Here is a 16856-nt window from a genome sequence, read left to right as displayed (position 1 = left end):
GGGAAGATGGCTGAAGTGGGTGACTTAATTTAAAAACAACATAGTGATTTTTCACTGGCGAAAATGAGAACTCCATAGAAAGAGTTAAAAATGACTGCGTTTTTCTCTTTCAAAAAATAAGTAAAAAAAATTACAGAATGTGGCCAAAATGCCTCTACTCACCGTTTGTATGTAATTGAGGGGAGATGTGAAGCCAGATTTCAAGACAGTGTAGTCTTAACTAGTCTTAAGCTAAAGCAGAGAGATGCCTATGAAGGTCAGTGGTAGGCTTCAAGAAAGCGAGTGACCCGCTGGGTAACTTCTTCAGGGCAGTACTGGGTTGTTTCCCATTGTGTGTGACCGTAATTGATTTTGAGCGTGGTTGTATTGTTTTTAAAATACGATTCTAATTCTAACTTTGACTCTAAATGTCATTTAACATGCCATTACATCGAAAAACACCTGTGCAAATATATCGTGGAAGAAACAAATTAAGATGGACTAGACCGGGCTTTTGTAATCATCCTGTGCGGTAAGACTGAAATTTCATGAGGTAAGATAATGGATTTCAGACAGAGTTGATTCTCTTGGACTTCCAACCTCTGAGCGGTCAGTCGGCATCTTTGTCTGAGGCTCTTGCCATTGCAAGGAGGAATTTTGGAAATGAGGGGTTTACTGTGACCATGGTGCAGTGAATTGCACGGTTACGTTGCACTCGTCAAGAGGAAGAGCGATGCAAGTAATACTAGGATAAAAGTTTTCTGCGTGTGCTGTGGAAGGGAAGAGCCATTCTTGTCTTTCCGGTTTTGAATTTGAAGCATTATCTTCTGCTTCTCTCTTAAAAGGCACCTTTTCTTTAAAAGGCACCTGTCAGGCCTCTTTATGGAGGTTACACTGTCGTCAACAGCAGCAGAAGCTTGTGTGCTGAACAGAGTTGTGTGTTGTTTGGAAGCTTTGAGTTCCACTCTGGTTTTTTTGTTTGTTTGTTTGTTTCTTTGTGGGTTTTTGGTGGCTTTTATTTTTTTCAGGGGCGGGGGGGGGGGAGTTGCGGAGTAGTTTTGAACATTTCTGTGGGATTTGACAAATCAAATTTAAAAGTTAATGCTCATTTTATAGTTCATATTCAAACAGGATGGTTAACTGTCTTGTTTGTCTCACAGAGGGTCCAACACCTGTGACCAGTAGCAGTGCATCTGCATTTTCTGCTCCTTCTGGAGAATTTCTGGATTTAGACAAATTCAAGAAGCCTGAAGGAAGCTGGGATTGGGAGACCTGCTTGGTTCAAAACAAAGCAGAGGCCACGAAGTGTGTAGCCTGTGAAAGTGCAAAGCCAAGCACCAAAGCAGAGCTCAAAGGTAATACTTCATGATTAAAACGAGGATGCATATTCTGTGATTTATTTTTTGGTTTGCTCTGATTTTTTTTATTTTCTTACCTGTTAAGCACAATTATTTTTTCCTTTGAGGTGTGGCAAAATTATTCGTTTTTCCTGTAGGAATATTGCCTAGATAACATCTGTTTCCACACTTTTCCCCAAGAATAAGTTTATCCTTTTTAGAGAAAAGCTTTCATTAATGACGTGCTTGTTCTTTACATGCCCTACACGTTGTTCATTTGGAGTTCAGACTAAAAACATGATCTTTCAAAGAAGTTCGTATACTTTTTAAAGCCAGGTGGTGGGCAGAAAACACAATTGTGAAAAGTTTTATGTAGAGAGGAAGCATGGGGTTTTCTTGTTTCTTTTACTGTTTGGTGGGTTGTTTTTTAAACAGTTTTGACTGGAAAGATCAGGACTAGAATGTAGTTCAAACCTTCATGTACTTCAGGTAAACAGAATATCTTTTGTCTTCACTTGTGCGCTTATGTCCATCGTGCGCTTATGTTACACCGTGGGTTACGGACTTGACATTCACTTATTTCTGCAGGTTTTGGTGCTGCGGCTGCGTCCACAAAATGCTGCCTTGCCATCATTTACATTCGGTGTTCACTCAGAGTGTTCAGGTGCAGAGTCTGCAGCTGCCTCACCGTTTATTTTGGGAAGGACAGAAGAGAAGCAGTACTTGCAAACCAGTACTTCAGGTAAACAGTGTATCTTTTGTCTTCACTTGTGCGCTTATGTCCATCAAGTAAGACCTCTGAAACCATACTAGAAAAAATCTGCGGGATTTGATATGTTCATGTACTAGAGCTTTAGAAAAAGTTTAATTCCTATATGCAGCATGTCTTTTGTCCTGGTTATTGATACGTACGCAATTAGTAGCAATCCCTTTTTTGATCTCAACACTAGGTTTAGACAAAAAATCGCGACACCTTAAGGAACCTGTCCTGCATCTCATACAAGCACAGAAGTTGCAGTGTCTCAATGCTAGCAGTACAGTTGGTGGTAAAATCTTTAGTATGGTGAAATAGAGGCCTCACACTTTTCAGAGAAAAAAAGAGATGAGAGAGAGTATCTTACTCCCACTTACTTGCAACTATGCTGCAGAGTGTACTGCTGTTACTCTAGTGCTACAAAGGTCCAAAAATCACTGAACAGTTATTAGCCAGTTTTGTATTCCTTTAATTTGTTGAAAGACTGCAGTAGAGGATTGAAGTTTTTATTGAGGATCACTGTGTGGAAAAATTCTGATTGTTAAATGTCATTTGTATGAATTAAGAACCGCGTTTTGGAGTACAGAATTCAGTATTAATTCCAGAAGGGGTAAGGGGAAGGACATTAGCTAGTAATCCCGAACAAAAGCAGTGTATAGAGCTATACTGATTTTAATCGCAGTATTCTTACAGTTGACCTGTTACTGAACAGATATGTTTTGGGGAGATATGGTGGCCAGGGAGGCATGTGTGTTTGTGTGCTTCCTCTTCTAGTTAAGGTTCTGGGGTTTGGTTTAGTCAGGAAAATTCGATGAGGCACCTTGTGTAAAAGGAAATGTTAACCAGCATTTTTCAACACGGTGTAGTCCCTTAAAAGTGTCATAGATGAAAAGAGGCCATAAACGCTGGGGGAAAAAGTTAGTGGCAAACTGAGAGCAGGATCACATTCAGTAGTGAGAGAGCAGCAGCCTAGGGAAAGCCGATGAATGACTGTAACAGATAGTTCTATTTTAAGTGTAAAACAACACTCAGTACTTTATAATGGTGGTCTTACCAGAGGGTTCTTCTCCATGGCTCCTAAAAGCACGTCTTGAAGGCATTCGAGTGCAGTGAACTTAAGCTGTAAGAGTTGGGCTGGTAAGCTTGGCCTGATTTGAAGCTGTAGGCACGGGGCTATAATTTCTGAACAGGCTACAAAAGAAACTGTACCACTGTGCTTTTCAGTGCTCCGTTTAGCAAAGCCATCAAATTGTTGCAGGCAATTGATGTTGTTCTTCTAAGAGCACCTGAAAGATATTTTTGTTTGAAGAGTTCAGAGGTACCGGTTAATACTGGTTCAGATAATTACAGCCAGCTCTTGGTGTTTGTGACCAATAAAGTTTGTGGCTCCAAAAGGAGTGGGTTAGTGCTAACTGATTAACTGCTGTATATGCAGAAATATGGAATCTGATTACTTACGCAGAGAGCACTTAAAATGTATTGTTTTGCTGGCTCTCAGTGAGTTGCATCTTAATGCTACCAAGGAATAAGCTTTTTGCTTCTGGCCCAAGTGTTTTAATTTGGTGAAAGCCTATTCTGTGCACGTGCACATGCCAGAGAGGTTCCTTAAGTAATAGAAGCTATAGTAGCTGCTATCTTCTGGTTTTTGTAGAAGACAGAAACTGAATTCGTTAGCTTTGTAACTGTTATGCATACTAGAATTGGTTTTCTCCCTTTTGAAAATAGTAGAGGGTATGCCTATGTCAGATTTGGTGAGCAAGGTGATCAGATGAGGGCACTGCAAGACTGCCAGAACGCACCAGGTCTGGGGGGAAAAGGAATCCAGCTGAGCATAGGAATTTCTAAAAGGTAACCAAGGAGTTGTGCATTGATACAGTTATTCTAAATAATCAGATTCTTGTAGCTCTGCCTTTGGAAAGTCTGTGGCCCTTGCTGTAGTGGCTGTACACAGGATGCAGTCTACAAAACCAGAAATGCAGAAGTCCTATGTTTTGACTCCCTGGATTCATCAACCTGCTTCAGGATGGCTGGGGGAATCCAACTGTTAAGTCTAGCCAGACAGCGCAACTTGGGCTTAGCTGCCATTGTAACCAGCCTTGTTTCTCAACAGTAGCAAAGCTGAATGCATTGGTAAATATTTTCAGGTTTGGGCCTGTATAAGGTAGAAGGGACAACAAGTGGTTTTATATGCTAGGAAGTTCTTGTTCTTAGAGCTTTCCCTCTAGTTTGAGAGAAGCACATAACTAGTTTTATAGTGGGCTGACAGGAAAGAAGTGGGGGGGAAAAATGGGAACGCAGGGAGAAAGCCAAAGGCGTTATTACTAGAACAGGTTTAGAATGCTATTCTTTGCTTTTCATGAGCTTAGGGCAATGGGGAGTTTAAAGCTTAGCACTTCCTGAGAGGGTTTCTTACTCTACCGGCTCAGTTCTATCACTTATTTAAGGCAATTCAGGTCTCTGAACGGTTAAAGAACTGATACCAAATTTGATGAACTTTGATCCAGGATACTGACAAAACAGGACTTCATATAAACAATTTCAGTATGTTCATGAGGTTAGCTTGTGTGTTCTGTTAAATAGTAAAAAATGACACTTCTGTTTCTGTTTACCTAGCATAATTCTGCAAATGTTGCCTCCTTCTGCTTTAGAATGGAAATGCTCTTCTCCAAGAGAGCACTGTCCAAACTTCTTTGCCAAAATTTTTTGATTAAATTAATATTGTTTTATTTTGAAAACAAGAATAAGCCACAAACATGTTTTCTTGCTTCGGCTATCCAGAAGAACGTCAACAGTATTTTCAGATTTTCCTTCCCTACACAACTGTATGTAGGAAGAGTGCAGCTGGAAGCAGAAGACCTAAGATGATGTATCTTCTGTTTGTTTACTACAGTAACAAGACAATGGATTACCTCTTTATTAGAACTTGTGTAGCTTTGCAGCATTGAAACAAATGTAGGTATTAAAATACACATCAGTAATACGTTTCTGAATGGCTGAGTACCGTGCTCTCTTAGTATTGAAATACCCAGCCATTGGATTAGTTTGTCCCTCATGTTTGCTTAGTTTGGAAGCTATTTCAGAATGCCTTCAGCTTGTATTCTTCCCCAAAAGCATAGAACTCACTTCTCTGCATCCCCAATTCAAGTGAGAGAAACTGGGCACTGCAAACACAGGAGGTCTGCCTGTACAGAATCAGTGAAGACAAGTCTAAACAGCGGATTTTTTTGAATATGCAGCTGGGTTATCTGAATGTTCTTTATGCAGTGTACCTCAGTTTTAGTACAGATAGCACTTGTCTTGGTTCTTGTCATTAGTCTGAAGCTGCCCCTGGGAAAATCTTGAAAGGGAAAGTAGTGAAAGCTAATCAGCTGGCCCTTTCTTCTTAAGAACCAGTGTATTTTGTAATTCTCCCACTAATAATAAGGCGTCATGCTGGAGAATCGCGATTGTGTTGTTAAGCAAGACTGACTTCACCTGAGCGGTATAGTTGGCAGCTGTTGAATGTTTAATGGACTTTAAACAAACAAAAAAACTGAGCAGGTGGAGGTAGACATGGCAAACTGACAGGCGGTGTCAGATGCTCCTTTGAAATGGATAATCTGACTCCATTCACTTCTTTCTGGAAATAAGATCTAGTAATTAACCAAACAAAAGATAGAAGGGTTAAGACTGCATCTTTAAAGCAGCTGTGCTTGATAAATGTCTCTGGTCTTAAATCAATCTTTAGCAAAGCACAGAGACTTAGCAGCAGCTTGCTTATGCCAACGCTAAAAATACTTGATGTGTACAGGTAACCATGTCAAGGCTCTGGAGTTAATCCATGAGAACAATTCCTTCTGGTATTGGCAAAGGTGAGGATGCTTGCTTCTATAGAAATGAGGTTTTGAGCTGTGACTTAAGCTGTCACTTAGGTGACTGTTTAGGAAAGCTTCCTTTTAAGCTTTGAAGTCTGTAAGCTGACAAATTGTTTAAGTTCAGAACTGGGTTTACAGTCTCTTGTTCTCTGACTGTATGCAACTTCTCATGTTTCAGACTGAAAGCAGAATTGCAGCGGTACCAGTCATACAACTATAATGATTATTGCCAAGATTACCAGAACTACCACTCGCAGAGGAGTTACGATGCTTACGCTGACTACAACTACAGCTCCTATGCTCCCTGTGACAGCATGCAAGCTGTTGGAGACTGCTCTTTAGGAGATTCTTTAATGGCTCCAGCTGTTTTTGAGGTAAAGATAGTGCACGCTTGCTGTAAAGAAAATATTTCACAGATAATATGTTGTACAGATTTGTGTGAATCAGCAAAAAGAATCCGAAGTTGAAAACATGCTTTCTGCTTAGTGTGAAGTTAAAAGAGCAGATTCCATTCAGAGGTGTTTGTATTTAAGTGCTTAAATAGTAAATCCATAGAATTAGTGATTTATACACCATTATTTGTTCACGCATACCAAAGAATGGTTTTGACAGCATAATTGCGTACGCTTCTTCTGTTCCTGTTCTTCTGATTTGCTTTGCTTAAAGCAAATTAAACAGTTGTTGTAAGTGGTCTTATCGTGGTCAATGTATTAGTTGTGACCTCCGGAGGTCCCTTCCAACCTGTACTGTAATATTGGCTTTCTTCTAAAAATAAGTAGATAAAATGCCATCTATCCTTGTAGTTGTAGGAAGAAGGAATGGATTGAGACTGCAGCACTTTGAATCTGTGATGCTTTCTGAAATGAGTTATGATTAAACTTAGCCTTTTCTGTCTTTCAGGAATCTTCAGTTATGACTGAAAGCGGTGATGACCTAATTACTGACGGTAATAAGGGTTCTATCATTGTCACTTGAGTTTAGCCATCCTTGTGCCTTTTAACAATACAAGCCAACCTCTACTGGATGAAGAACATCTTGAAAATTCAGCTGAGGTCAAACCTCTGTGGGGTTGATCTGCAATCAGCTGGGGTTTTAAAGCTGATACAGCATACACTGACCGCATCAAGTAAAACGGGACACTGTCAATGCTTCGCAGCAGGTTTCTTGTACCTGTGCCTTCATTCCCATTTGAAAATGGTCTAAGACAGAATTTTGTTCTTTGTATTGGTTCCGCTAAACAGATTTTATATTAGAAACTCAGTAATATGCAAAAGCTTTGTTCTCCACCCTGAGGTAAAAGCTTATGTTGCAGATTCCAAAAGGAGGATTCAGCTTGCACTTACAAATACGGTACAAAACATATTTGTGTCCTGGAAGGTTTGCAAAGTTCCTCACGTGGAGGCATTTTGTGTTAGTGTTTAGAAACTATCCTATGTAACGTGTATTGCCGTAGAAGTGAATTAAATGACTCTTGGGAGGGTTTCATGGCTGATTATCCTTAAACGTTATCTTTACTATCTTAAACATTGTCTTTGTCTTTATCTTGAAAGACGGTTCTAGTCCCAGCCTTCTAATATACAAATTCCCAAAAGTTGGAGCTGTGAGGCTCAAAATTTTAGAGGACTAAATACCTCACTAAAATTAGTAGATCTAATAGCTTATTACACTTAGCTTAAAATACATTTTATTAGCCATTTCACGTGAAGTTTTTTTGTGCGCATGCCTCAGATTTGATACTTGGACTTACCAGGCTTTTATTTTCAGATCCACAGCTCTACTTGGATGTTGATGAAATGAACAGACAATTCACGGAGACAAGCGAAGAACTCTACGATTCACTCATGAATTGTCACTGGCAACCTCTGGATACGGTCACTTCTGAAATCCCCTCTGCTATTTAAGTGTCTTCTAGAGCATGACCGTTAGGACCAAAGTGCTAAAACTACATTTCTTCTACATTATTCTAGCTCAAAAGTTTTAAAGCACAATGATAGGTTGGGGTTTTTTTGCTATGCTTTTGACAGTTTCTGTAATCTTTTTGTTCATCACTCTCTTCTTGGAGCATCATGAAGTCATGTAAATATTCGAGAAATGTAAAGAGGTAAATGGGGTCTAAAGATAAGACTTGCCTGTGTAAATAAAAAATTTGTTTCTGCAAACCTGCCAGCAAGGGATTTTACTTGTACCTGTGTGCAGCACGTTCTCTTCCGGCTTATGGAATTTAACAAGGTAGTAAGGGTATTTCATCTGTCTTTATTTTTATATGGGCATTAGGACACAAGCAAAATCTAGCTTTCCCTTGTTTTCCTGGTTCCTTAGGTAAGCGACAAGCCAAGCCTTTCATGTGCTTGCTTAAACTGGAAGTATGTATGGGAGACACTCACAGGCCTTGCTATGGAAACACCTGTGCCCACTTTTTCCTGCAGGCTGCTGGCTCTAACTGTACTACTGATATATGCTAGGTCAGCTAAAATTGGCTTATAAATAGGGTATGTTAAGCATATGGAAGTGTAGACTTCAACTGCCATAGCTACAAACATCCCGTGGAATGAGGATGATGTCTGCTGGCACTCTCTGCATCAGCATTCAGTTTTCCCTTGCCCTTCTTACTGTTAGACTTCTCAGCTGACGCTTTACAGCGAAGAAATTGCTACAACATAATCCATGTTCTTAAACCTAAAAAAAAAAAATCTTGGAGAAAACAACTTGCTGGTTTTCCCTCCTTGCTGGCAAGGAGAAAAATAGTCCACCAGGAACAATAAAAAAATCCTAGTAACAGCTCCTTAAGTTATACCCTCTGCTACCCTCTCTGATTGCTCTGGTCTTCCTTCATTCGTGGTAATGAAGTTTTTAAAGCTCTGGTAGAAGGATGACAGTACTCAAGTCAAAGGAGATGAGAGCAATGAGGAAAGCTTTGCTTTAAGCTAGAGCAGTCTTGCGAGTTGCTGCCTTTATGCTGTTCTTATCTTGAAGGGTACAGAGTCTTTTCCAGTCATAGGGACTCCATAACCCTATGAGTATGGAGAAATAGTTGCTAATTAACAGTGTGTATAATAAGTAAGTGAGGCTGGAAACAAAAGAATATTCCTCCAAGAAAAAAAAAGGAAGCAGAAATTACTGTACTTAATAGCTGGGGAAGCTGTTAAAGCTAGTTGACACAGTTCTGGTACTGCCGTGTGTGTTTTGGGGGCAACATAAACCATAATTGCTGTGATGGCAGGTAAGAATCCAATTCTTTTTTATGGCTTAGTGTAGTCAGTGAAAGCAGTGGTCCTAAGCTGCATGCTGTTCTTAAATGTAATGCAAATTCTCTTTTGTGACTCCTCAGTACTTCCAGGTTACTTGTAGCTGATCACCAGCAACTGCTTCTGTTAGCTATTAGCTGTTGGGTCTTTGCTAGGAATACTTTCAGTCCTGAATTGAAATGATGACATCCTGAAACAGAAGAGGCTCTTGGAGTATTGTAGGAAGCACATTCTTCCTGGTTCTAGTGCAGGTGTACACGTAGGAGGAGACAGAAGGCAAAGAACCTCACATAGGTGGAGGGGGTGAGGTGGCATCACAGTTAGAGCTGTTGCAGTTAACTCTTCCCAAAGCATGAAAGCAACGTGGCTGGGAACAGGGATTTGTTGGGTTGCTTCTTTGTGTGAGCCAGGGAGTCTTTTGAGGGGCAGATTAATAAGAATATGACACAAGGTAGAGGTGGAATAGATGAAGCAAAGAATCTGGGTGGGAAAAGGGTTGCTTGTCCGTGTCTATGGAATTGTTTCAGGGGACTGAGCTGGGGCAAATTCAAGATAATAGATGCAGCCTCCTTGAATTTGGATGGCAGTGCTGAAGCTTCAAAACCTTACAAGGTTTGATGCCACTTCAATTGTAGTGCATAGCTGTGGTACTTGAGCTCAGAAGTGCAAACTGCACAGGATTTTTTTATCTATTTTCTTCAACGTGAGCAGCAAAACATCTTCCAGGAATGTGCCTGGGTGCTACGCTGCTTTGACACGGCTTGCTTTGCCTCACCAAACACAGTAGTTAGGTTGCATCGAGTACTTTGTGGAAACATTCATTGTGTTGTCACCCAGAAATGGGATGCTACAGATATGTGTTGGCCCGGCAGTATCAGTGCTGTTTTTTGGCCTTTGAGAGGTTGGTCCATAACAGGTGACCTGTGTAATGAGGGGCCCACATAGATTGGTGACTTCATTAAGTCTGATACTGTGGTGGTGTGTGACCCAAGGCCCTGAACGTCAGAAAATCAGGCTGTGGCCACCTATTTTATGCAGACTTTGCCTATTAACAAGGTCTCTACACTGTACGTTAGAGACGTGCGCCTCCTTTTCCGGACTAGATAGCGAAAATACCAGTTTTGTAGTTCAGTGAATGAGATTGGTTGGGCTGTTTGTTCTCCAGAGCTGAAAAATGTTGGGAGTGTATTCTCTTGGAGTCCACAGAAATGAAAATGATGAGAGGAAGAGAACGTCGCTTGCAGCCCGCGTGCTGCTGTTATAAAGTAGTTCTCTGATGTCTTTTTCCCTCTGCTGAGACTTATCAGCCTATCGTCCTTTCCTGTTAGGAGCGCATACCTGGCTTGGGATGGTGTGCGCAGTGCAGATTCTTTACCGTAAGAGCACAGTGAATGCCAGACTTCTTCCTGTACTGCCGTGTTAACCGTGAGTCACAAATTCAGGAAGCAGTGATTGCATCGGAACTGCTAGAATGCTTTGCGGAGTCTTTTTACTGGGTAAACTTCACAGCTGCAGTTACAACTTCCAGCCTGTGTTAGCTGAACACATCGTACTGGTGCCCGCCATCAGTTTGACAAAGATGGGATTGCAGTAGGAACTTGCTTTCTTCCTTCTTTTTAATTAAACAAGTCTTTGAAGCAACTTTTCCAACACCGCCATACTTCACTTCTTCCAGTTATTTTCTGTTTTACTTAGCTGAAATGGCTTTTTTTCTTCCAAGCTTGAGGAAGTTTTCTACAGGAATGTCCCGTAATGATTTCATAAACTCTTTTCGTTGTACCTAGCTGCAACAGAGAGTGCTTTTATTCAAAAACCTGCTGGTTTTCTCTTCCAAGAAGTAGTGGGGTTTTTCCTATCTCTTCACTGATGGGAAAGGCTGTAGGACAGTAGCTTGAGGGGCTACTAATGCTGTCATCAGTGAGCCGGGAAAAGGCAGGAGTCCGAAACGGTTAAAAGTACTTAAAAGGATACCAAAAGAGTAAACGGTACTTAAGCCGTGGATGTTTCTTTTTGCAGGGATGCTCTGGACCAACCGCTTCTTTCTAGCACTACCTCAAAGTAACTTGCAGATAGAACTCACAGGGAAGGTTGATCAAATGGTGATGATCGCTGTCATTCTGCTGGACACGCAGATACTTGCCTTTCGTTTTGGCTCATTTTTAATAGCAATTAACTTCAGTGCCTCGCGTTAATAGACACCGTTTGACTGCATCGGCAAATGTTTCTGAGTCGTGAGTGTCATTAAAGGCCTGTCACCCTATGGAAATCCTTCTAAATAAGAAAAATGGCATTTAAATAAATAAATAAAGCAGCGTTTGAACTTATGAGCAAACCTAGCGTAGCTGCCTTTGACGCTGATCTGGAGGAGAAAAATCACGTTATCACACTACTATGGTTGCCTTAATAGCTTTGGTGTACGTGAGGGAGGGAAGCATTATGTGATGTTTGCCTAGCTATTACATGGCCAATGCAGGAGGGGTTTTAGTCAGTTCCCTGAGCACGGATTGTTGCAGAAGTCGGTGATTTCACTGCCCAATGTCTGTTATTAAGGGCACGATTCACGTCCCGTTATCGTTTTTATTATTTATTTATGTGTTTATTTTCTGGGGCGGCGATCTGTCACGATGCCCATCGTTCCCCTGCCGTAAGGTAGAATTTAGCGTGACGACCGCTTCCCGGACCAACGGGGCCACGAATCCGGCCTAAAACTCTGCTTGTGCGTTGGTTGTCGGCGTGGGGGCTGTTGGTTGTCGGTGCGGGGGTATCGGTTGTCGGTGCGGGGGTATCGGTTGTCGGTGCGGGGCTTTTCTGACGAGCACTGTGGGCTCGGGGCGCCGTCCCACGCCCGGCGCGGTGCTGCGGCACACCAGCGGTCGGCGCCACGGCGCGGGGAGGCTCTGGAGGTGACTCCTAGCCCCGTGCTTACGGTGGCCGGGCCGGGGTTCATTATGGCGGCCGGGTCCTGAGGGCGGGAGCGGGAGGGCGGCGGGACCGGGACGGGACCGGGGCGGGGCGAGGAACGGGAGCGGCAGCGGGAGGGGGGGGCGCGCGTTCCCGTGAGGGGAGGGGGCGCGCGAGGGAGGGAGGGGGAGGGTGTGAGAAACACTCCGTAGCCAAGAACTTGGGCTCAGGCGAGGAGCTCAGCGAAGCAGGAATTTATTCGCGATCGCAGTGGCGGGCGTCCCGTCCGTGCGAGGACTACCGCACACCAAATTTCCCTGGTGTATTGCCAAGCACTTCCCCGTGCAAGGGCTTACCATACACCGCATTTCCCGAGACTCTTCCTTTCTCTCCCTTAGCTCACGCTTCGTCCGTCTCCGGCCGCGCCCCTCGCGGAGCTGCGGAACCGCGGATCAGGACTCCACACTCGCTCCGTACAAAAGTACGTCTCAATCACACGGCACACAGAGTCTCACCCGACCCCCAAGGCAATACTTCCTATTTCTTACCTTGGTCTGTGCACAGAGTTACCGGATCAATTCTCAAAGCCGGAGTGCCTGCCTTCTTCCCTTCCCCACTCCTTCACGGATCCTGCCTCTTTCATCAGTCTCGGGCCCTCTGTCAGCTCTCCGCAGAACCGCCGCCGTCGATGCACAGGACCGCTGAAATCAGCGGGGCATGCCTTCCTGCTGCTGCGGCGGTGGGGCTCCCCAGTAGGCGACTGGCTCCCGGACGAGCCCCCAAATTGTGAGAAACACTCCGTAGCCAAGAACTTGGGCTCAGGCGAGGAGCTCAGCGAAGCAGGAATTTATTCGCGATCGCAGTGGCGGGCGTCCCACGAGCAGGAGCGCCCCTGCTGGTTCCAAAACCCAGTTTATATACTTTTTGATGACGGGACCCTCCCCTGTTTCCCCACTGAGGGGGTGATCCAGGCTCACAATCTGTCCGATGCTTCCCAGACAATGCATGGCCTTCCGTTGCCGGCCTGTTAAATTTCAGATTTGACTTTTCTACTGGTTGAAGCGGTGATGTTTCTTCACTTACCTGACTTGACTCAACACCGTGATTTTCCCCGAATTGTTCTACGGAGTCTGGTTGTCTGCGTTTTACAAGGTCGCCTGCTAAGCGTTCTTATCGCTGCAAGCACACCTCAATACCCCATTCCTTACCTTTAAACAACGTAACTCCGCAAAAACAACATTTTTATTCCCACGAGGGGCAGGGCAGGCCCCGCGGCGCGTGGCGGCGGGGGGCGGGGGGGCCCCGTGACGGCACCGAACGCGGGGGGGGGGCGGTATGGCCTCGGGCGGCGCGACCGGTAGCGGCGCGACCGGCAGCGGCATGGCCGGCGGTGGCAGGGCCGGTGGCGGCGGGGCGCCGGGCGGCAGCCCAGGAGCCCGATCAGGAGGAGGAGGAGCAGGAGGAGGAGGAGGAGGAGGAGGAGGAGGAGCGGCCGGCGGCAAGGTGAAGAGGCGGCGCCACCGTTTGGGCGCCGCGAAGCCCCCCTGTGCCAGGAGCAAGCGGGTGAGGAGCGGCCCCCCCACAGCGGGCCCTTCCCCCTCAGCCCACCAGTTACCCCCTTACTTACCCCCTTACCTTACCCGCCCCTTTATCCCCTTAGTTACCCCCTACCCACCTCCTTACCCCCTTAGTTACCCCCTCGACCGCTTAGTTACCCCCTTAGTTACCCCCTCAACGGCTTAGTTACCCCCTTAGTTACCCCCTCAACCGTTTAGTTACCCCCTTAGTTACCCCCTCAGCCCCTTCCTAACCCCCTCAGTTATCCCCTCAGCCCCTTACTTACCCCCTTACCCCTCTACCCAGCCCATTACCCCCCTCCTCCCCCTCCCCTTCACCCCCAGCCCGCTGCCCTCAGGACCCCCAGTGCCACCCCCAGGGCTTTCCCCGCTCCCTGCACCCCTCCTCAGCCCATCATCAATTCTCTGAACGTTACCTGCCAGGCTTTGCTTCTCGTTTGTGCTGTAGGGTACAGCAGGTTGACGGTGAAAGCGGTCCGTCAATTCGGGCTGTGAAAATCCCCGTGCTGGAGGGGGGACGCGCCGAGATCCCTCCCAGCAGCTCTTTGCTAAGAAATGTCAGGACGCCCAGAGAGATGCTCTGGAGATGCCCTCTGCACATGTTTGTTCAGCCAAAACCTCTCCGCTATGAAATGAGCAACGTAGCTGAGGGGATTGATTATCATATGCAAAACCAAGGGAGCGCTACGCATGGATAGCTGCTCAATTAGGTTTTTATCACTTGCAGAAATGCCAAGTCCCTTATACCATATATTGACAATCAATCTTGTCCATCTAAAGCTGGCCTGGAAGGGCAATGCAAACATTCCCCACGCTTACAGAGCAACCGTTGAAACCTCTGGCTTGAACAGTGCATTAATGTTGAAAGTGCCATAGCTTGCGTGTGCCGACACTGTGTAGCTAACTGATAAACCTTACACGTGGATTAAAAATAATCAGTGGAGATGGTTTTCTAACTTTTCCATTGTCTGTTATCTCTGCGTGTTTTCCAGTAGGTTTATTTAAAGAGTGTGCCAGAGCAAACACGTGCGTGGGGATATCTGGGGGATTCTGCACAGAGAATGGCTGCTGCACATCCAGCGCAGATCAAATTAACAGTAACTTATCGGGGAAGAATTTTAATGATTTGATAAATAGACAAACTGATCGATGTTACATGTGTGCATTTATTATAGCAGTTAGCTTTGTAACCAGACGAATCGTGCAAATGTTCATAACGTAAAAGGACGAGCTTTGAGCAGATAGCTTGCTTAGAGCATTTGTCAATTAATTCCAGTTTATTTTCAATATCATGTCCACTCTGCAGAAGGTTCTGTGGCTTAATGTTAATTGTCTCTCAGTGATGCAGTTGGGGAGGCACGAAAGCGACCGATGCGATTTTGTGAGGTTATACCTCTGGTTCTGATCCCTACCCCGCTGTTTTTCTCATCCTTCCCCCTACAACTTTAGTCGATAAGTCGATTCTTAGAAATACTTAAATAGATGTGTTTTGTGTGCTTGTGATCATAATTACAGCCCACCAAACCCTCTGTCTCTTACCATTAAGCTCTGAAGGTGCCTGGGCACTGTAGACAGTATAGTTAGCAGCTTGGAAGTTCCTGGGAACTAGTCCTGGATCTAATTTACTTTTTTTTTTTCCCCCTGCCTGCAGGAGGGATGATTAGCAGGATGCCTAGCTCATGATTGTCAGCTTTCTGGATATTAATTTTTATTATTAATTTTCATTATTAATTATATTCATTTATATTAATTTATCTTTTATTTAAGCGTAGTTCCTGGGGATTTCGGTCAGGTGGGAATTCTCCGATCGTGCCCGATGTATGCTGCAGAGTCAGTCTTCTACAAAATACAGCAACAGCTTTAGAAGGCTCTTGCAAGAGGAGGTGCTGGTGCTATAGCTATAGCTGTGTTTCTTCCAGGACATCTTCTGGGTTAGCCTGACTGTTGAGAGCAGAACTGTTTTTTGTGCGTATAGTCACTGCAATTCAGCATTACTAAAATTGAAAATATTTAGATTCACTGATTTTAATGGGTAGTATGGTCCTGACTGTCGCAGTAGATAGTTGCTGAACTTCTGGTTTAGTTGGTTTTCACGTGAGGGTGCGAAGAGGAAGAGTCCTGGAACAAGTCTGTAGGTCAGGAGCTGTTCAGGCGTAGAGTTTCCTGATAGCCTTGCAGATTGACGACCTGCTGGTGAATTTTGGCAGAGGTTTCAAAACTTTGAACCTTGCCAAGGTCACTTGGAAGTGCAGAAAGTGATAGGTAGTTGTAAATCAATCTTAGGTGAATTTTAGGTTTACCAGAAGTGTAGCGATCCTATGCCAGGGATCAACCTCGTCGTCGTCTTGTGAATATTTGCTGTATAATATCTGTCTTCAAGGTCCGTGGAAGGTGGTATCCCAGCATATGCTGTTGACTGTGTTTCTGTAATTAAACAACTGTTTTTTCTTTCAAGCAGGGAATAATTAGCAGAATGACAGAAACTGTGAGAAATATTGTACCGGCCTGGCTGCAGAAGTATTTCAATAAGCGTGAGGAGGAGTGTGTAGACAGAAATGAATCTGCAAACCAGGAGGAGACTCCGGTAAACTATCACCACGATTATGCAGATGAAGATACCATAATCAATGAGAGATTCACGCCTGAGCCAGCAAGAATTAGTAGACGAGGTATGTGAAAAATCATTTGGAGTTCTGGCCATCTGTATTTATTCACAGATTTCTAGTTTTGAATCTGAATTTCAAAAGGAAATTGGAATGAGGGTTTTGACAGAATGAAAAACAAACAAAAAAGTCGAAACAACTGTTTGTGAAACCGTCTTAGCTTTAAACTGTATACACAGTTACGAAGCATACATCTTATGCTCTTGGAAGGCATCAGTTAACTTTAGGTACTCTATTAGCCAGGTGCTAAATGCTGAAAATAAGTCATTTGCAAGTGTGCTGGGTTGCATTTTCCATCTTTTAAAAGATATGGAATGAAAATCTGTCTAATTGCCTAAGGCAATTAAAAAAATTAATTTGTTTTGCAGTCTTCGAAACAAAATACTAGATGCTAGAATGGCAGAGGAAAATTCCGTCTCGTGTCCCGACTTTGTTTGTTTTGTTTTGTTTTTTTTTGTTTTGGGCTTTGATCAATTTAGTAAAGTTCCTCGTTAACTTGACGGTGAACTGGGGAACTTGTGCACGGATGTGGTTTATGAGATTATT

The 16856-nt window shown here is 44.0% G+C and overlaps 2 protein-coding genes across 3 annotated transcripts; both read left to right on the top strand.

Moving 5' to 3' along the window:
* Positions 1-1019: 1019 nt before the first annotated feature.
* Positions 1020-8346, top strand: LOC310890381 (tRNA selenocysteine 1-associated protein 1-like). Of its 2 annotated transcripts, XM_083852733.1 has the most exons (5): positions 1020-1334; positions 1905-2058; positions 6103-6298; positions 6825-6870; positions 7689-8165. In XM_083852733.1, exons 1-5 carry the CDS (start codon positions 1112-1114, stop codon positions 7823-7825), a joined length of 756 nt encoding a protein of 251 aa, XP_083708859.1. In that variant the 5' UTR covers positions 1020-1111; the 3' UTR covers positions 7826-8165. The 2 variants fall into 2 exon arrangements, with proteins under 2 accessions (XP_083708859.1, XP_083708860.1); XM_083852734.1 differs by lacking the exons at positions 1020-1334; positions 1905-2058 and adding an exon at positions 3526-3918 and having other exon boundaries at positions 7689-8346.
* A 2628-nt stretch (positions 8347-10974) lies between these two features.
* Positions 10975-16316, top strand: LOC310890387 (nuclear pore complex protein Nup153-like; the record flags this gene model as incomplete). The annotated part of the gene is made up of 2 exons (XM_083852746.1): positions 10975-13633; positions 16106-16316. Coding segments are annotated over exons 1-2 (439 nt in total), but the record flags the coding sequence as incomplete, so codon positions are not given.
* Between the last annotated feature and the right edge of the window lie 540 nt (positions 16317-16856).

This window comes from Anser anser (genome assembly GCF_964211835.1).
Source record: "Anser anser genome assembly, contig: HAP1_SCAFFOLD_271, whole genome shotgun sequence".
Classification (NCBI taxonomy): domain Eukaryota; kingdom Metazoa; phylum Chordata; class Aves; order Anseriformes; family Anatidae; genus Anser; species Anser anser.
Note: the sequence above shows the minus strand (reverse complement) of the source record. Positions and strands in the feature narration are given on the sequence as shown.

Bases quoted from the DNA above. Each gene is read 5' to 3' on its own strand.
- LOC310890381 (XM_083852733.1), top strand. From the start codon at position 1,112: ATGGTTAACTGTCTTGTTTGTCTCACAGAGGGTCCAACACCTGTGACC. The intron at 2,059-6,102 runs GTAAACAGTGTA...CTCATGTTTCAG, and splicing joins CTTGCAAACCAGTACTTCAG to ACTGAAAGCAGAATTGCAGC. The intron at 6,871-7,688 runs GTAATAAGGGTT...TTTTATTTTCAG, and splicing joins TGATGACCTAATTACTGACG to ATCCACAGCTCTACTTGGAT.